The sequence below is a fragment of the Muntiacus reevesi genome, chromosome 4 (assembly GCF_963930625.1).
Source record: "Muntiacus reevesi chromosome 4, mMunRee1.1, whole genome shotgun sequence".
Lineage (NCBI taxonomy): Eukaryota > Metazoa > Chordata > Mammalia > Artiodactyla > Cervidae > Muntiacus > Muntiacus reevesi.
Genome location: NC_089252.1, coordinates 76330824 through 76350539, shown reverse-complemented (window position 1 = coordinate 76350539; position 19716 = coordinate 76330824). Strand labels below are relative to the sequence as shown.

Here is a 19716-nt window from a genome sequence, read left to right as displayed (position 1 = left end):
GCTGTTTTGATTACTGTAGCTTTGTAGCATTGTCTGAAGTCTGGGAGGGTTATGCCTCCAGCTTTATTCTTTTATTGCTTTGGCAATTCTAAGTCTTTTGTTGTTCCAAATCAAAGCCCTTCTGGTAGGCAAATTTACTTGGAAACTGTCACTTACCATCTTGGTTACACAGTCTACTTAAGTCTAGTACTAGTTTCAGAATTAACTACAATTTTGTTTTTGTTTTTTTGTGGGAAAAGTGCTATTTCCTATAATCCCACATTATGGAGAATGGTTTGACAACAGAGTTCTGTCTTCCCTTAGACCTTTCCAGATAGAACCCTACTGTCACCTTGCAAAGAACAGAAGCACAGAAAATGTATCAGCATATATAGTTTATTGTGATCTCTCTAATATCTTACACAAGTGGGTTGACTCAGGAGCATTTGAGATGAGAGCCTGGGAGGCAGGCAGTGTAATGAAAGTAGCACGTGAAGACAGCTTGCTGAGGGGCAGCCTCCCTGCCCTTGCCTGCTAGTGACTAGTCTTAGTCCGCTAAGCTACCTGGGGCAGGAAGGAGCCAGGCCAGGCCAAGAGCCCTCTGTTCTCCCTCGGCTGGCCCAGCCCAGGTTTCAGGCCCTTCCCCCCACTTCCTCATTCATGGTCCTGCAGAGCTGAGGGAGATGTGGGAAGGTAAGAAGCTCTCTAAGCTGCCAGGCTTGTGGGTGCTACCGGCTGAGCATGGGGTGCCCAGTCTGGTCCTTGGCTGGGCTTTCACTGCAGCATCTTCAGACTGGTTGGGATGAGGGATGTGGCTTTACTCTTGGGGGGCTGTCCCCGCTCTGTGGCATCCAGGAGCTGCTGCAGGTAACAGGAGGTGCCGAGCAGCATGTGGCCTGTGGCCCGCATGCCGAAGAGGGCCCAGCGGAGAGCTTCCCTGGGTGGAATGAGAAGGCATTAGGGTCAGAACACCAAGAAAATCCCTTCCTGCCTCCTCTAAATGCTTGCTCCCCCAGGCTCTGTTTCATAAACTGCAGAGTGAGGTGCAAAGAGAACAGATGTTGCCTTCCCTCAGCAGATGGGACAGGGTCTGCCTTAACTGAGATGTCTTCATATTCTCCTGCAAAATTCAAGCTCCTTTAATCTTTCTAACACTGTTGATAACTTTGGATCAGTCAGATGGATCTGTGTCACATGACTCTGCCCATTCACCACCTCTGTTCTAGACAGAAGTGTTACCAAGACATTTGTAATCTAGGTGGTTTTCAGAGTGCTGGATGTGAAGATCTCCCTGCCTGGCGCTGCAGTGCACCGACAGCAGAACTCCATCAGACAGGCTTGAGTTCCCACCCAGTCTCACCGGCTGTGACTAGCTTGGCAAACTGCTATAACTCTGGGCTGCAGCACCCTCATCTGTGTCACACCACTTTGATCCCACACAGGGTTAAGGAGGTTGAAATAATATAAATCGTTTAATATGGGGCCTGATGTGTAGATGAACAGGGGAGACATGGGGTCAAGACTAGGTGGTTGAATGCTTGACTACTTTAACCAAATTCTTATCCAAATCTGTTTGAAAGAGGGTCACTACGGGTGTCTAGTCCTAGTGGGGAGAAGAAAACAAAAGGAAAATGAATTCTTCCTGGCTGATGTTAAAATTTGTCTTCTGTTAACCTTCATTCAATAAGTGAAACTTATGATTGAGGCAGAGGGGGACAGAAAGACAGTTTGAACCATGAACATCTGTACAGGAAAATCCTTCAGAAATTTAAAGGCTGTACCCGAGAAGAATACCCATTTCCCAGATTAGAGATCTGAGGCTTCAAACTAGCCGTCTGGACATAGATAGGAATGAAGTTCTGACACATGCTACAATATGGATGAACTTTGAAAACATGATGCTAAGTGAAATAAGCCAGACACCAAAGGGCAAGTATTGTATGATCCCACTTACATGAGTTACCTAGAATAAGAAAACTAACAGAGCCAGGAGAACAGAGGTAAGTGTGGCTGGGCAGGGCAGACACAGTGAGTATTTAATGGTACAGAGCTATAGTTTGGGATGATGAAAAGTTCTGGGAATGTGCGTACAAGTGGCCATTGCACACTATCATGAATGTACTTAATGTCACTGAATTTTATACTTAAAAAAAAAAGTGGTTAAAATGGTAAACTTGATGGTATGTCTATTTTACCACCATTAAAGAAAAAACACTTACTGACACCCTTAAATCATTCCAGGGATTCCAGCTCACTATCATTATTGTTTCTCGGTACCAGTATGCCTTACTGTGTTTAGGTCAGAGTCTCACTTGCCCTAGATGGACGGAGTTTAAAGACTGAAACTTCTTGCTCTAGATTTTGCAACCTGCAGACTGTTGGCAGCAAGCCCAGATCAAGAGGGGCAGGAGGAAAATGGAACGTCTTGCCACAGAACCAGGCCTGAGCCTGCCGCTGAGTGTCATCTGTGGCAGGCAGAACCCCGCAGCCTCAGGTCCCTCACTGCAGACTGGAAATGCAGAGAATAAACTCTGAAAGCCAAGAAGATCTGCTATGCTCTAGCCTCATACCTTCTAGCAGAACTCTGAAGACCCAGAGGAGGATTTCTCAGAAGCCCACTGTGAATGACAATTCATGTGTAACTTCATTGCTTCTCCCATTATTTGAATTATTGCTGTGTTACCAGCTGACACAGCATTCTCCAAGGAACTGGAGGCTATAAAAATTCGTGCCCTCTGGGAGCTTGCTCTGACATCTTGTTTATCCCTGCGTCTCTAGCTCACAGCAGAGGGTCAGGCACATAGAGAGTGCTCAGTAAACACTAAATGAAGCAACTGGGAAGCGGCATCTGTCAGAACTAACTGGCAAGAGGCCAGCTTTGTGGTTTTTAACTAGTTGGCTACATTTGCTTAATGGGGTAAGAGTTCTCTAGAGCACCACTTGGAGCAACTGAATTTGGGAACCACCACCATAACTGTACTTTAATAACATATTCCCATGCTTCCTTCCATACTTGATTAGACTTTCAAAAGTAAAGTAAAAAGATTTTTTAAAATTTATTAGACATATAAATGATGATTACCTATAAACTGCAGATTAATTCTGATCTATGGAAGGACAGTTATTTCATCCTTCCCATACCCATGGAAAAATCCAGGTTTGTATTTATAAATTTAGCTCAGCGTTCTTGATGAATCTATACATGGGTGGGATTTTGAACTGATTGTAACTTCTTGCTGGTTCTCTCCTTAATTGGGTTCAGTAAAATTTTTGACACATGTTCACTTTTTAAAAGTTGATTAGAGGATTACCTAGGAAAAGTTACTACTTGAGGTGAAAAATAATTAGTTGTTATAGTGGAAGGTGATTAGGAAAGCTAAATGTATCCAGATTCCACCAGCAGGAGTGTATGAATCCCTTTGGTATACACTACTATAAACTAAAACATGAGCGCTGCCATGAAGTCCTAGACAAATGCTAACTGTCATGGTTTTTCAGCATCAACACCAGTCCCAGGCTCCCAGAAGGCTGAGGGTGCATGGGAGAAGATAGGGCCGCTCCCATTGCTGTGAACCCACCCCAGCCCCAGCTAATCCCAATTCACTCACGTCATGATGCGCTTGGCCCCGGAGCAGTGCAGATCATAGGAGAGGGAGTATGTGCCATAGAGAGTTGCCTTCACGTTCAGGCAGCCAATGAAGTCCTGTGGGTTCACCTTGTATAGGTCGAAGGTTACTCGGGCCACATCGATCTTGGCAGGCTTGCGGGAGAGGGCGAGCTGGTACCTAGTGCTCTGCATCAAGACAAGCGTGTGGTTGGCATCCCTCAAGGATTTCTCCTAAGTTCCCAATATTCTCTCACACAGGTGGGATGTCACCTGTTCTGATGGGGGCTGCCATTTCTGCCCCTTGTGGAGGACCATGAATACGGTGTCATCTGCCAGGGATTGGAAATATTCTTCTGTCTCTACAGTTGTGCCATCTTCCTCTAGCACCAGAAAGAAAGGCTTGTCTGCCAGCATCAGGGTATCCCGGACCTGGGGAATAAGGTAGGTGATGCTCTTGCCGTCATATGTAGCCACAGAGCTGGTTGCTGCCAGGGATAGAATGAGTGAGCCAGGTTTTATAGGATGGGACTGAAACCCAGAGTTCTTGCTGTGGGGTCACCATCCAAAGAACCTATGTCATGGTATTCTTTATCTGACTTCATGGCTAATATTCTAGAATAGTGCTGTCCAATAAAAATATAATGGGAGTCACATATATAACTTTTAATTGATATATAATTCACATGTCATAAAACTCACTCTTTGAAAGGTACACAATCCAGTGGTTTTTACTATATTCACAAAGTTCTACAGCTATCACCACTATCTAATTTCAAAACATTTTCAATCCCATTTTACTCAAAGAGAAACCTAGTACCCATTAACTGTTACTCCTCATTTCCTCACCCTTGGCAACCTCGCCTCTTCTTTCTGTCTCTATGGATCTGTCTGTTCTAGACATTTCATATAAATGGCTTCTTTCACTTAGCAAGTTTTCAAAGTTAATCTGTGTTTCAGCATGATTATTTACTTTTTTATGGCTGAATAATATTCCACTTAATAGATATGCTACATTTTTAATCCATTCTTCAATTGATGAACATATAGGTTGTTTCTACTTTTTGAGTATCATAAATAATGGTGCTTTGCACTTTCATGTACACATTTTTGTGTGACATATCTTCTCAATTTTCCTGGATATATACCTAGGATTGGAGTTTTTAGGTCATGTAATAACTCTATGTTTACTCTTCTTAGAGAACTACCAACCTGTTTTTCAAAGCAGTTGCATGATTTAATATTCCCACTAGCAAATTCTCCACATCCTTACCAACACTTGTTATTATCTGTCTTCGTTTTAGCCATTCTAATGTTATGAAGTGTTTTTTATTTTCATTTTCCTAATGACTAAGGATGTTGAGCATCTTTTCATGTGTTATTAGTCATTTGTACATCTTCTTTGGAAAAACATCTATTCTGATTTTTTGCCATTTTCAAGTAGATCCTCTTTTAAGAGTTCTTTATATATTCTTGATACTGGACCCTTATCAGATATGTGATTTGCAAATATTTTCACCCATTCTGTGGATTATCTTTTCATCTTTTGTTAGTGTCCTTTGATGCACAAAAGTTCTTAATGTTGATAAAGTCCAACTTTTTCCCTTTGGTTGCTTCGAGGTTTAGTGCCATATCTAAGAAATCAAGGTTATGTACTCTTATTCCTATGTTTTCTTCTAAGGATTTTACAGTTTTAGCTCTGCATTTAGGTGTTTGATCCACTTTGAATTAATTTTATACATAATATGAGGGAGGGATCCAACTTGATTCTTTGGCATTTGCATAGCCCATTGACTCTGCACCGTTTGTTGAAAAGACTACCCTTTCTCCATTGAATAACCTTGGCCTTCTGTCAAAAATCAATTGACCACAGATACATGGATTTATTTCTGGACCTTCAGTTATATCCACTTGATTCGTATGTATTATGGGCTAAATGGTATCCCCGTGAAATTCATATACTGAAGTCCTAATCCCAAAACCTCAGAATGTGACTATAATTGGAGATAGAGTCTTTATAGAAGTAATTACATTAAAGTGAGGCATTAGAGTAGGCCCTAATCCTAATGAAACTTTAAGAAGGAAAGGTGTCTTTATAAGAAGGAATGATTAGGGGCTTCCCTGGTGGCTCAGTGGTAAAGAATTCGCCTGCCAGTGTAGGAGGCACAAGCTTGATCCCTGGTCCGGAAGATCCCACATGCTGTGGAGCAACTAAGCCCATGTACCACAGCTATCAAGCCTCAGCACCCTGGAGCCCATGCTCTGCAACATGAGAAGCCACCATAATGAGAAGCCTGCACATCACAGCTAGTGAGTAACTCCTGTTGCCTCAGTTAGACAAACGCCTGCGCAGCAACAAAAACCCAGTGCAGCCAAAAGTAATAAATAAATAATTTTTTTTTTTTTTAAAAAGAAGGAATGACTAGGATAAGTTACTCCCAACCAAGTGGAGGGGGAGCATGGAGATGGGGAAGGGTGTCATTCTTGCCCACTGTTACTCCTACCCATCAGTATTATGTATACTTGGTTTCCTCTCTGGAACCTTACTGATCAATAGTTTTAATTTTTTTTTTTCAATTGAAAAAAGTTTTTTTTCTCCATGCCAAGGGGCATGTGGGACCTTTCCTCCTCCAGGGATTGAAGCCAGGCCCCCTGCATTGGAAGCACAGTCTTAACCACTGGACCACCAGGGAAGGCCAAGATTTCCTTTCTGATGGCAACTTCAATAGGCTGATGGTGCCCGTCTGGAGTCTGTCTGGTGACAGGAGGAAGGCAGTGCATTACCATCCGATACTAACAATAGGCCAGTGGTATTTTTCAGAGCATATCTTTCTTATGAACTCCATCCCTACTGAAGTCCTACCTCATGACACCAAGGCCAGAGGCAGCTATCAGCTGCCAACTCTCAACCAAGGTCCCCATGGTGAGCCGTGCGGAGGCAGGCCCGTCCCTACCTTGACATGGAGGTCTTCAAGACTGTGCGCCATGATGCCCTTCCTCACACTCCGGTCAGCAGTGGTTACTTTGCAGGGCTGGGCCCTGGAGGCCTCTGCACTGGGCTCCGACAGCTGCTGCTGGGTCACCACCGAAGTGCTCACTGCCGTGCACCTGGGAGTCATAGGGAGCATCAGCATGAGCTGTCCGCTGCCTTCAGCCCTTCCACCACAGGGTAACTCACTCCCCAGTTCTCTAGGCTCAGCTCAGCATGCTTCTCTTCCCCTATCACCCACCCAGTCTGCTCTGCTTAGTCTTCCTTAAAAGCCTGCTGGATCGGTGCATCTTAGACTTTAGTGGACATATATGTCCCCTGGGGATCTTGTTAAAATGCAGGCTCCGATTCAGTAGGTCTGGGTGAGGTCTGAGATGTTACACATGTAATGAGTTCCCGAGTGACATTGATGCTGCCGGGTCTCAGACCGTGACAAGTAGCCAGTGACAGAAGGTGGTCCAGCCTATGCCCAATTACTACTTTCCTCTCTCGGCCTCCTTCTTATCATCTGTAATGTGAGATGAAACGGCAAAGCTGAGGTCAGGATAAGAGAGTTTTGAACTCAGATACACAATGGAGAACCAAAGGACTGCAGGGAACCTAGGTTTTGGAGTCAGGCAGACCCAAGTTCAAATCTTGGCTTCACTACACATTTGCTCCAAGAGAGCGCCCATCCTGTGCCTCAGTTGCCCTGCCTATTAATCTGGCATAATAATCCCCGCTTCTCAAAGTTGTGGTGAATTTTAAGTGAGATCAAGAATCAAAACCTTAAGCACTGTCTCCCTGTTTCTACTCAGGGTGTGATATGAGGATTGGGAGGAGGCAGCAGCCTTAATATCTCCTGGGGAACTGTGGAAGGATCCCACTCCAGCCCTCCTGAATCAGCGTCTGCATTTGAACAAGATGCCCAGGTGACTTCTCTATCAAGGTCTGCCCTACAGAACATGTTAGCTCCCCTTCCCTTCCCCACTTGGCTTTCCTCACCTGGAGAGGGACTTAGGGTAGAGAAGGCTGAGGGACTTCATGGCGTATTCCATCCTTGTCAGCTGGATAGTGTTGGGCCTGGAAAGGAAGCAGAGATAGCCCATTGCAGGGGATGAGAGGCTTCTCTCTCATCTTTTTTTTTTTTTTTTAATGTTATTTTGGCCACCCCACTGGGCATGCGGGATCTTAGTTCCCTGATTAGGGATCGAACCCCACCCCCTCTGCAGTGGAAGTTGGGAGTCTTAAACAATGGATGCCAGTAAAGTCCTCTCATTTTTTGAAACAGTGCAACCCCACCTCCATCCATCAGGCCTCCACTCTGGTTTCCCCTCGCAGCTCAAACACACCTCCCCCAGCCCTTCTCCTGTCCAACCCCAGTAGACCACTGTGACCAAGTTGGAGACCCCCTCAGTGCCCAGGCTCAGCCCCCCTCAGCAGCCACGCCTCCCTCCCCGGCACCACTCACTCCATGTTTCTCTGACCCCTGGTTCCCGTCACACTGATCGGGGAGCCCAAGTCGAAGTGAAGAGGCCCTGCTCAGTTAGTTTCCGTCCTTGGGGACAGAGTCCACTTTACGCTGGCAGGAAGCTAGTCACACCACCTTAGTGCTGGGGACCTTCCCTCACCTGTCGTCCAGAGACCTCCCAGGCCAAGCACTCCGCAGACTAAGCCTGCTCTTTCCAGTGGCTCCTTGAGCAATCCAAACCCCTCCCGAGGCTTCCCACTGGCCCAGGGGACTTTCTACCATGGTGGGTTCTATATCCATTCTAATACTGGAGCTGCTACCCTAACATGGCTATTGAGCACTTGAAGTGTGCCTAGTATGACTGAAAAGCTGGATTTTAATCTTATTGAATGTTAACTGATTTAGATGTACACAACCACCATGGCTGCGAGCTGCTGGCAGCCATCCTGGGCAGCACAGCTCTAGCCGACAGCCCTGGGCTGACCTAGCAGCCCTTCTCTCCTGAGCCTGCCTGATCCAGCCAGGCCTTCCTGCAGCCAGTTCCTCCACCAGCAGTGCCTCCCTCCAGCCCAGGGCTAAAGCTTTGCAGCCTTGAAGCCTGAGTTTCACTGCATCCTGTGATCGCTCACAGAATTTCCCCTCCATCCTGCACTTCCTTCTTCCCAGCCAGGTGGGCCTCGGTGTCCGCTTCTGATACACTCCCTCCAACCTCTCCCTGGGTGCCTCACCCTGAAATGCTCTCCTGTTCCCACCCCAGCGCAGATCGCAGACCGGGCCTGGTGCAGAGCAAGGGGCTCAAGGAGTATATGGAGCACAGGCCCCTCCCTTGTCTTTCTTTTTGACAATGTGGGGGCCTCCCCAGCCCAGCCTGACTGTGAAAGCCCTCTGCCCCGACTTAGCACTTTCCCCTTCAGCTTGCTCCAGCCTCACTCCTCACCCCCAATCACAAAACTGCCAAGCCCCACTTCACCTGTTCTCCAGGAGCCAAAACCAAACCCAAACCCAAACAAAAAAAACCCAGAATATAAAACTCCTTACCTCCAGCGCACAGCCTTTTAACCTTCCAATCCTGCCCTGCTCAGCCCAACCCTCCCTCCACTTTATTTCCAGCTCCCAGGGCAGCCCCTCCCCTGGCCTTCAGCCCCAGCTGGAAGACAGCATGGGCACTGAGTGTACGGCTCTTACCCTTGGGATGGCAGGCCAGCCTCACTTCCAGAAAAAGCCAGAAAGGAAGGGTGTATGCATGTTTTGAAAGCTTTGGGGCAGGGTATGGCCCAGAACATCACACTGGGTACAGAGGGCACAGGAAACAGGCCAATGTGAATTGTGATCCCCGCTCTACTTGTGTTTGAGTGTAGACAAGTTGCCTTAACCTCCTGGAGCCTCTCTCATCCGTTCAATAGGGATGACGATTCCTGTCTTAAAGGGTTAAGGTAAGGATCTGTATTAATACAAGTAAAGGGCTTTGCAACAGAGATTCTTAATAGATATAAACAAATATTGGTGTTACTGATAACATAATTATTTAATAATAGCACAGGATTTAATAATAATAATTAACACCAGCTGAAATATGTAGTGCTTAAGAACAAGATCTGTGATCCAGCAATTCTACATATACATAATATTTGGAGTTATATTTGAAGTTCTAAGGGAAATGAAAATCTATATCCACACAAAAACTTATACATGAATGTTCATAGTGTTATTCATAACAGGCAAAATGTGGTTTCCATAAATGGAATATTATTTGTCAATCAAAAGTATATATGCTGCTACAGTACATGAATGAACATTGAACACACTGTGCAAAGTGGAAGAAGCCAATCACAAAAGATCACATATTAATATATGTTTGTATCATCTCATTTGTATGAAATGTCCAGAATAGGCAAAATCATAAGGACAAAAAATTAATCAGTGGTTATTTAGGGCTGTGGCTGGGGAATGCAGAGGGAATGGGGACTGATAGTGGGTATGGGGTTTCTCTTAGGGGAGACCAAAAATGTTTTAATTTATTAATCTAATCCCCATCTATTTTGGTGATTGCACCAAATCTATCTGGAGGTTACACAACCCTGCAAATATAATAAAAACCAATGGATTGTACTCACCTAAGTGTGTATGGTATATGAGTTCTCTCTCAATAAAGCTGTTTTTAAAAAAGGGGTTCAACCTCATCTTTCTTTTAATGATAGATTTTTCACACTAGTGAGTCAGAATCACATGGAAGATTTGTTAAAAATCAGATTGCTGGGCTTCATCGAAGAGTTTCTGACTCAGTATGTCTGGGGTGGGGCCTAAGAACGTATATTTCTGATTACACGGTGATGTTCCAAGGTTCCAAGGTGATGCTGAAGCTGTGGCTACTTAGGGACCCTATTTTGAAAACCAGCAACCAGCACTAGCTGTCTGATATAACTCATCTAAGCTTCAGTTGAATCTGACCAATAGGGATTAAAAATAGCTCCTACCCCATTGGGTTGTCATGAAGAATAATCATGAAAAGTATTTGATATAAAGCTTAGTGCATCCTTCAGGCTCAAAAAATAGCTATCATCATCACCATCTTATTACTACATCTAAATCCTTCCCTAGAGAAGCTTGCAGACAACCATTATTCATTCATTCAGCAAATACTTACTAGGCATTTACTGTATACTACACCTCCTAGGGCTGAGAATACAGCAGGAAACAAGACAACCTTGTTACATACTTAAAGAAGCTGACATTCCTGGAGGAAGGGGGAACTCGGACCATGAACAAATATGCAGATAATCAAGATAGTTTCAGAGAATGATGCTCTTGGAAGAAAACAACACAAAGTGATGTGACAGCAACTGGCTGGAGAGCTAGATTGGCCTCTGGGCTCAGGAAAGACCTCAGAGGTGAGCTTTCAGCTAAATGATGACTGGCGAGAAGTCAATCTTTTGAAGATCTGAAGTGTCTTGGTCTGTTTGGGCTGCTATTCAGAAAACCATAAATTGGTGACTTATAAACATCAGAAGTATACTTCTTATAGTTCTGGAGGCTGACAAGTCCAAGATTAAGGTGTTGGTAGATTCCATGTCTGGTGAGGACCCACTTCCTGGTTCCCAGACACCTGTCTTCTCTCGGGATCCGTACCTCGTAGAAGGAGCAAGGGAATCTCTTTCATTAGGACACTAATTCTACCTCCCGAGGCTTCCTTGGTGGCTAGTGGTAAAGAATCTGCCTGCCAGATTCCAGAACCTGCAGGAGATGCAGGTTCGATCCCTGGGTCGGGAAGATCCCCTGGAGGAGGGACTGGCAACCCAGTCCAGTATTCTTGCCTGGAAAATCCCATGGACAGAGAGCCTGGTGGGCTACAGTCCATGTGGTCACAAAAGAGTTGGACACGACTTAGCAACTAAACAACAATCCCACCTCCCCAAAATCCCACCCCCAAATATCGTCACATTGGGGAATAGGTTTCAACATACAAATGGATGTGGAGCAGGGGGACACAAACATTCAGTCTATTGTGTTCCACATGGGACTGGAAGCCAGTCTTTTGAAGTGCTGGGGTCCGGGTAGCGGGTGGGGGTGCATTCAAGGCAAAGGAAACATCAGTGCAAAGGATTTGAGAAGGGAATGGGCAGGGTGAGAGAACAGGAACACAAATCACTAAACTTTAAGGCAGACTAAGAGCAGAAGAAAAGTACTGATACTTCAGGGAAGAAGTTCTGGGGAAACTGTTAGGGCCCCTCCCTAGAACATTCATGCCTCAAATATTTATTGAACATCCAGCATTTGTTTAGTGTCTCACGATAAGCCAATGGATGACTCAGAAGCAGTCTGACGAACATCATGGAAATCACACACAGAAAAGACCAAGATAAGCACAAGCTAAAGCCAGAGGGGTGGGGGTGGGGGTGGTGCTGAGTGACCCTGAGGATTCTTCATGGTCCTTAGAAGAGGATGATTTTGGATCATTTGGAATTTATGTACTCAGCAAGTATTTCTTGAGTTTTACCCTTTGCCAAACACCTGGGTTGATAACTCGGTTCATATCTATCTCTTCAGAGCTCACCTCTAGTTGTGGAGGCAGATTTCTGAGCATGGTTTTCAAATGCTGAAATGCATAAAATTATTTGAACATCTTGGAGTGGAGGACTCTAGTTATGAATCAAAATTGAGAAGCAGAAGGAGGTGGGAGGGGGGATCGGGATGGGGAATACATGTAAATTCATGGCTGATTCATGTCAATGTATGACAAAAACCACTACAATATTGTAAAGTAATTAACCTCCAACTAATAAAAATAAATGAAAAAAAAATTGAGAGGCAAAAAAAGAGAGAAAAGATTATATATTCAACCATATTAAAAAACTATTCTGCATCTTAAACTTGTAATACCATGAGTAAAGTCAAAAGACATACAATGCATAGGAAAAATATATGGCAACTAATACTAAATAAGAGAATCTGTCTCTCTCTCTGCTATCTATATAAATAAACAAGACCAACAATGCAGTAGAAAAAATGGACAAAGAATATGAACACAGTTCAGGGAAATGAAATGCCAATGACTCAACATATGAAAAGATGCTTCAGTTTTTTTCAGTAAATGTAATTTTGAAATTCTTATTTTATGTATTTTTTCTTGTGGTAAAATATACATAACATAAAATTAACAATTTTTAAGTGTATAGTTCAGTGGCATGAAGTTTACTTACACAGTTGTGCAACCATCAGCACATTCACCTCCAGAACTTTTTTCATCTTCTTTCTCATGTCTGTACCCATGAAGCACGTCCCCATTCCTTCTCCTCCCAGTCCTTGGCTACCACTGCTCTGCTTTCTGCCTCTACGTAATTTCTTTCATGGCCTTGACAGTTTTAAAAAGTATAGTCCAGTTACTTTGTAGAATGTCCCTCAATTTGAGTTTATCTGTCTGTCTCTTCATGATTAGATTCTGGCCAAGTATTTTGGGCAGAAATATCAAATAAGGTATCAGCTTCTCTGATGGCTCAGTTGATAAAGAATCCGCCTGCAATGCAGGAGACCCCTGTTTGATTCCTGAGTAGGGAAGATCCGCTGGAGAAGGGATAGGGTACACTGCAGTATTCTTGGGCTTCCCTAGTGGCTCGGCTGGTAAAGAATCCGCCCGCGATACGGGAGACCTGGGTTTGATCCCTGGGTTGGTAAGATCCTCTGGAGAAGAGAAAGGCTACCCACTGCAGTATTCTGGCCTGGAGAATTCCATGGACTCTATAGTCCATGGAATGGCAAAGAGTCGGACTCGACTGAACGACTTTGACTATTATCGCATTAGTGACGCTGGTCCTCAGTTGTATCAGGAGGCATAAGGAGTCTGTCTCACTCGTGGGCAAGTATTTAGTTAACGGGGTGCCTGCCAGGTTTCTCCACTGTAAAGTTACCATTTCTTCTTGCAGAGATTAATCTGTGGGGAGATACTTTGAAACAATGTGGAAGATGCATGCTCTTGAGAGAGTCACAGATCCTTCCAGGCATCATTTTCTCCATCTGAGAAGTGGGGACAAAGACGTATGAAACTTGAATTCGAGTTTAAGGAAGTGAACGTGCTCGAGAGACTGGAGAATCATCTCCAGCCCTTGGCAAAAACCGCAAACGCTACGAGTTAATTTTCTGAGCGCTCCAAAGGCTGGCGAGAGACGGCCAGGGCGGAGCGGAGACCGGAAACGCTCGCGTACGCTTGCGCAAGGACGTGACCACAGAGTTGGTCCTCCAGAGACAGAGAGGCCGGAAGTTGTCTTCAAAGAGGCGCTAGACTGTTGGGTTGGCTAGCTGAAGCTATACGAACAGGGTCGGCAGGCAGTTGGGAGCAGTAGTCACGACAGTTCGTCGGCTTGAGGGGCTCCTGGAGTCTGGGCGGGGAAGATGGCGTCTCGGGCAGGCCCGCGAGCGGCCGGCACTGACGGCAGCGACTTTCAGCATCGGGAGCGCGTCGCTATGCACTACCAGATGAGGTATGAAGTGAGGCGAGGAGCCCGCAGGGCCAGAAACGCAATGCAGGCCTGGTCTCAGGGTTTTGCTCCTCAGCCCGCCCTCGGGCACCTCCCGAGTCCCCTCCTCCTGGCACGGTCCAGGACCCGCCCCCAATCCCGGGAAGCCCCGTCACTGCTGTGAGTTCCACCCTTTGATCCCCCTTGTACTTTGAGGGAGTCCGGGCCCTGGGTCGCGGTTATGTTGGCCCGGCTTTCCGACCTCGGGAACCTAATTCTTAATTGAGCCTCACTTTAATCTACTTTTTTGGTCTTGAGGAAGAATTGGTGAGCCAATAATCTCGTGAGAATGTAGCATAAAATCTAGCACTGAAGTCTGCCCAGTATGCGGTAGCTGTTAAATTTTGAGTCGTTTTGGGGTGTGGACCCTAAAGCCGAGACTTTGTCTGCCTTAAATGAATTTTATGGAACTCCCCTCCCCACCCCCCTACCCCCGTCATGTAAGGGATAGTTCTGCGTTCGTTTATTTGTTCAACAAATATTTATTTACCTTCTACCCATCATGCATTGTGTTAGGCACTGAGAATATAATAGCGAAAGCAACCCTGGTCTTCGTATTCATGTTATCCCTTCAGTAAAAATTTATTGGCAAACAACAAATCTGATCCCTGCCTTCATGGAGCTTGAAGTCTACAGGTGACTGATTCCCCAGCCACCCCCCCCCCCCCGCCCCCGACACACACACACCTTTCTGCACTTTCTGTTATTTTTTGATTTAGAAGGTTTCATTCCTTAAATCCATTGAAGTTTCTCAGACTCTTTTTCACATATTTTTTTCCAGAGTTTTAAAGAATGACAAGCCCTTTGGAACCTCACTTTATTCTTATGCTTAGACCCTGTTCAAGGGAACCTCACAACCCAAGCTAGCATTTTCATGCCTGTCTAGAGCAGAAACTCCGCCCTCTGGAGATGTGAAGGGGATATATTTAGGACCTAAAAAAATTCAAAGAATAAGGGAAAACTTGCTTATTTTAGAAGAAAAATGTTTACCTGAAGAAGTATGGACAGCCTGAGTTGGTTTTTTGCTGCCAATATCTCATTCCATAGGCTATACTCCTATGCTACCATCAGAGTTCTCTTTCTTTTTTTAATGGCCGCAAAGTGCAGATTGCAGGATCTTAGTTCCCTGACCAGGGGTTGAACCCGGGTCCTTGGCACTGAAAGCACAGAGTTCTAACCACTGGATTGTCAGGAAATTCGCCAGAGTTTTCTTTCTGAACACAGCCCTGAGTTACTCTTCTGTCTTTCAAATGACTGAGTCAGTCTTTACAACTTCATATCCTGCTACTCCCCTCCCTGCCACAGTGTAGTCCTTCCACACCCAGCCATTTGCTCTCCTGGAACATAAATGTTTGTGCCGTTTTGCCTACATGCTATTACCTCTGCTCAGAATGTCTATCTCCACCTACCTCTCAGAGCCTAGCTCAGACATCACCCTTGTCTAGATAGCCTTCTCAGTCAACTCATTTGAGTCAGAATTGATTACTCCTTCCTGTGATACCATATATTTTGCAACATAGATTACAAGAGTTTTTCTAGTTCGTTTGTAATTACCTTTTTCTTCCTCTACTTTGTTCCCAGCCTCCAGGCAGGAACTGTACCTTATCTGTATCTGTATCCCTGTGTCCAGTACAATTGCTTGACATACAGCTGATGTCAGAAAACTCTGAATGAAAGATACTTCTCCCTCTGCTCTGCCCCACAGTGTGACCCTCAAGTATGAAATCAAGAAGCTGATCTACGTGCATCTGGTCATATGGCTGCTGCTGGTTGCCAAGATGAGTGTGGGACACCTGAGGCTCTTGTCTCATGATCAGGTGGCCATGCCCTATCAGTGGGAATACCCCTATTTGCTAAGCATTGTACCCTCCCTCCTGGGCCTCCTCTCCTTCCCCCGCAACAACATTAGCTACCTGGTGCTCTCCATGATCAGCATGGGGCTCTTCTCCATTGCTCCCCTTATTTATGGCAGCATGGAGATGTTCCCTGCTGCACAACAGCTCTACCGCCATGGCAAGGCCTACCGCTTCCTCTTTGGTTTTTCCGCCGTCTCCGTCATGTATCTGGTGTTGGTGCTGGCGGTCCAAGTGCACGCCTGGCAGCTATACTACAGCAAGAAGCTCCTAGACTCTTGGTTCACGAGCACACAGGAGAAGAAGCGTAAATGAAGCTTGCTTGATGGACTGCTGTGTGAGGTGAAGCCTGGGCCTCCCACCCAGTGAACTGAGAGGGTAAAGGGGCTGCTCTAAAATCTCCTTTGGTGGCCGCGATGTTGGCAACCAGTGCAAACTAAACCTGAGTTCTGCAGAGCCCCTTCTGTTGCTGTCAGCTGGTGGTGGAACTGTTTAATTTATTCCCGGTTGGTGGAACTGGGTTATCAACAGCTGTGAAACAAACTTCAGCTGGTTGAAGTTGAGGTCCTTCTGAGTTTTTCATCCTGACGTCTTCTTGGTCATTCTCTCCACTTCCATCCATCACCCCTTCCCATCAAAACTGAAGGAGATAGGAAATCAGTCAAATTTTCCTTCAGTCAATGGGTCATGGAGCAGGAAACATCTGGAAGGCTGCTCCCCCTGCAGGCGTTGGTCTCTACTGTGAAACCTTTTAATTAAAAGAACCTCAATAAAGTTAAAACTGCCTAGTCCCCCCCTGTTCCTTGTGTTGGGGGTTTGATAGAATGTGAAAAGTGTGTTGTTTGATGGCCTTAGACACTTGGAGGTAGGTAGAGGCTCCCTGAGAAACCTGGCAGTGGCCGCAGGGAAGTGAACTGGGCACAGGAAACCTAAGTCATAGTTGAAACCCTGCAGCCGATGGGCAGGAGCTATCAGGGGCCGTAAGGCTAACCTCCACCTATAAAATGGTCCATACTCATTTATGCAGCTTGGGTTATGGGCTTGTCTTTTGACTGGATATTCATGTTTATCATTCAGTGTTAACCATGTCAGTTACATGTGTAATACTGTTTTATGGTTTCCAAATGAATTTTAAAGTATCCTACATATAGGGAATTTGCAATCTCCATGAAACATAACATCCTTGTGAAACATCCAGTGAACACAGTATGTAATGGTGTGGAGCAGGTAAGTGTTAAAAGGATGTGGGAAAGAGATATGTGAACTAAACCCCCTGAAGTCTGACACATAGTAAATGTTTATTGCTTGAAGGATGAGTGTCCCTTTGCTCTTACCCGCTTGACTTTATCATGTCTGGATGACGCCCAGATTGTAACTGCAGATCTCTGCCCTCCAGAGTCGCTCTGTTCTATAAACATTATATGTACTCAATCTCTATTAGGTACTGGCAGTACTTCTGTGTACCTGAGTTTTAGATGTCCTGATTATCTTTTCAAACTCAGTGTGTCCTGAATTTAACTCTTTGCCTTCTACCTCATATCCGTTTGTCTTTCTGCCTCCCTGTGTGCAGATAAGTATACCAAGAGCACAGCTGTGAATCATCAAGTCCCTTACTATGTGTCCTTGTTTTCTGAACAACCAAAATTCCTTAATCCCTTTCAGACCTATCCAGAGTGTGGTCCCAGTGCTTTATCTCCTGATACCCTTACACACTGTCTGTCTCAGTCAGGAGAACCTCTTATGCATCCCTATATCAGTTCCATGATTTCCCAATTTCCTTCAAAATTTTTCTTTCAAAAAACAAAAGTTTTCCTTTTCTACTTTTTTACTACTTACTTCTCTTTTGAGACCTAGTTTATATGGTAATTCTGGAGCCTTCTGGTTACTTCAGTAAGGAGTAAGGGTTCTTTCTTTGAATTCACATGTCACTTTAATTTTATCTTTTCTATTGACAGAACTAACTTTTTTTCTCACCCCTTGCTGAGTAACTAATGTATAGTGTGCTTTCTGAATTTATTGAGTGAGTTAATTTGTCCTACTGTAGACTAAAGTCATAGCAAAGAACTAGACTGATGCATGGGTAGGATTTGGAGAGCAGAGAGGTGTAGATGTAAATGAGTGGATAATGGAATTATGTACACAGGGTTTTCTGCTTGTTGGGTTGTTGGGATTTTAACTTTTCTGGCCTCTCCAATCACTTTTTCCCCCTTGCCTCATGGTTGTAGTGTTGCCTGAAGTAAACAAGATTCCCTTTGAAAAGGATCTTGATTTAGTGGGAAGAGGACTGTATTGGATCAAAAGGCAGGTTCACATACCAAGATCAGCCCTGCCTAATTCACAAGAATGTTGTGAAGATCAAATAAAGTCTTGTAAAAGTGCTTAAAGAACTCTCTGTAACACTATATAAATGTGAGGAATCCCTGATTTTATGGAGCTAAAGGATGTAGGCATTGGAAGAACCCTTAGTGAGCATCTAGTCTGTGGGAAAGGCAGTGTGGTGTAGTGGAGAAACAGTTTCTGATACTACACACTCAAATCTAGCTAGACGTTTTGCTTCCTTTTGCCTTGATTTGAGCCTCGGTGTTTGATCTAATGTATGGGGGATCATAGTATCTACCACACATGGTTGGTGTGTGGGTTCAATAATGTATGTAAGTGTATTCGTGCTTGTGGTTAGTCGCTGAGTCTTGTCTGACTCTGTGACCCCATGGACTGTAGCCTGCCAGGCTCCTTCTGTCCATGGGGTTCTCCAGGCAACAGTACTGGAGTAGGTTGCCCTGTCCCCCTCCAGGGGATTATCCTGACTCAGGGATCGAACTTATGCCTCTTGTATCTCCTGCATCGCAGGCGGATTCTTCACTGCTGAGTCATTGGGGAAACTCCGTGTAAGCCATAGTATGTGCTTAGCTTAATAAATATCAAAATCCCTTCCAGTGATGAGCAGTGTTGGTGCTTCTTTCTCACAGTGGGAGTCCCAGCCCCTTCTCTTAAGCATAATTTCTTGCCTCCATATTCTGGAGTTTGATTCCTTCTGGAAGAGCAGGAGTAAGAAGGACACTTGTGTACTCTTGGTTTTTGTTGGTCTAATTTGTTGGACCTTCTTGCCCTGGGTACTCTGATTGTAGGCACAGTTGCCTCAACAAATCTCAGGAATCTGCCATTACAGGAAAAGCCTAGAGACCCAGCTACAGTTGTCTGACCACAGTCCACACGTGGATAAGGCTTTGTCAGGAAAAACAGCTGTCCAAGGCCCCCACCGTGTACTGTGTACCTGAGCACGCGTCAAGGCCTGCCATGACCTCCTGAGCGCCTGGCTTGGTCCCCAAGTAAAGGTTATTGGAGCATGAAGTCTGGATCAGTTCATTCAGACACAAACCACAGGTGAGACAGGCCTTGGCCACTTTCCAAAAGGATAGGCCCTAGTGCTGCAGGCCTACCACACACCTCTCTGGCCATTACTCCAGTTGGCCACCCCCTTTTCCAACCACAGAAGTATTCCTGCTCCTCCCTTGTTGACACTTGCCAGACAATCCCTACTCCCCTAGAATTCTGATCACTGATAACTCACTCCCGTAAGATATACGTATCCTTCATTCTTTCCACCTATTATGATTTCTTCCCCTACATTGTTAACCCTACCAACTCATCACATCGTTCAGTCTAGTACTTCTGTGAACTAGGGGGCCCAGAAACCACAGATCTCCCTAAAGCAGTGTGTTCTGACAAAGAGCTAGAAAGACATGAGGGTGAGTCTCCTGTCTCCGTTTTGTGTTTGGTTAAGTTACTTATGGGCATGAGTTTGAGTAAACTCCGGGAGTTTGTGATGGACAGGG

General features: G+C 45.1%; 2 protein-coding genes across 6 annotated transcripts; one reads left to right on the top strand and one right to left on the bottom strand.

Moving 5' to 3' along the window:
• Positions 1-367: 367 nt before the first annotated feature.
• On the bottom strand, positions 368-13599 carry CIDEC (cell death inducing DFFA like effector c). 5 transcript variants are annotated; one of them, XM_065933187.1, is made up of 7 exons: positions 12720-13599; positions 9208-9441; positions 7557-7634; positions 6538-6691; positions 3857-4015; positions 3588-3772; positions 368-916 (listed from the first exon to the last, which is right to left on the bottom strand). In XM_065933187.1, exons 2-7 carry the CDS (start codon positions 9303-9305, stop codon positions 754-756), a joined length of 837 nt encoding a protein of 278 aa, XP_065789259.1. In that variant the 5' UTR covers positions 9306-9441; positions 12720-13599; the 3' UTR covers positions 368-753. The 5 variants fall into 5 exon arrangements, with proteins under 5 accessions (XP_065789259.1, XP_065789262.1, XP_065789260.1 ...); XM_065933190.1 differs by lacking the exon at positions 9208-9441; XM_065933188.1 differs by lacking the exons at positions 9208-9441; positions 12720-13599 and adding an exon at positions 9061-9094.
• Positions 13600-13769: 170 nt separating this feature from the next.
• Positions 13770-16675, top strand: JAGN1 (jagunal homolog 1). The gene is made up of 2 exons (XM_065933192.1): positions 13770-13994; positions 15736-16675. The coding sequence occupies exons 1-2, from the start codon at positions 13906-13908 to the stop codon at positions 16196-16198; spliced, it is 552 nt and encodes a 183-aa protein (XP_065789264.1). The 5' UTR covers positions 13770-13905; the 3' UTR covers positions 16199-16675.
• The last annotated feature ends 3041 nt before the right edge of the window (positions 16676-19716 follow it).

Coding starts and splice junctions, on each gene's coding strand:
- CIDEC (XM_065933187.1), bottom strand. CDS start 9,305: ATGTTCTGGGCCATACCCTGCCCCAAAGCTTTCAAAACATGCATACAC. Junction 7,635..9,207: donor GCTGGCCTGCCATCCCAAGG/GTAAGAGCCGTA, acceptor CTTCCTTTCCAG/GCCCAACACTATCCAGCTGA. Junction 917..3,587: donor GGGGCCAAGCGCATCATGAC/GTGAGTGAATTG, acceptor CATTCCACCCAG/GGAAGCTCTCCGCTGGGCCC.
- JAGN1 (XM_065933192.1), top strand. CDS start 13,906: ATGGCGTCTCGGGCAGGCCCGCGAGCGGCCGGCACTGACGGCAGCGAC. Junction 13,995..15,735: donor GCTATGCACTACCAGATGAG/GTATGAAGTGAG, acceptor TCTGCCCCACAG/TGTGACCCTCAAGTATGAAA.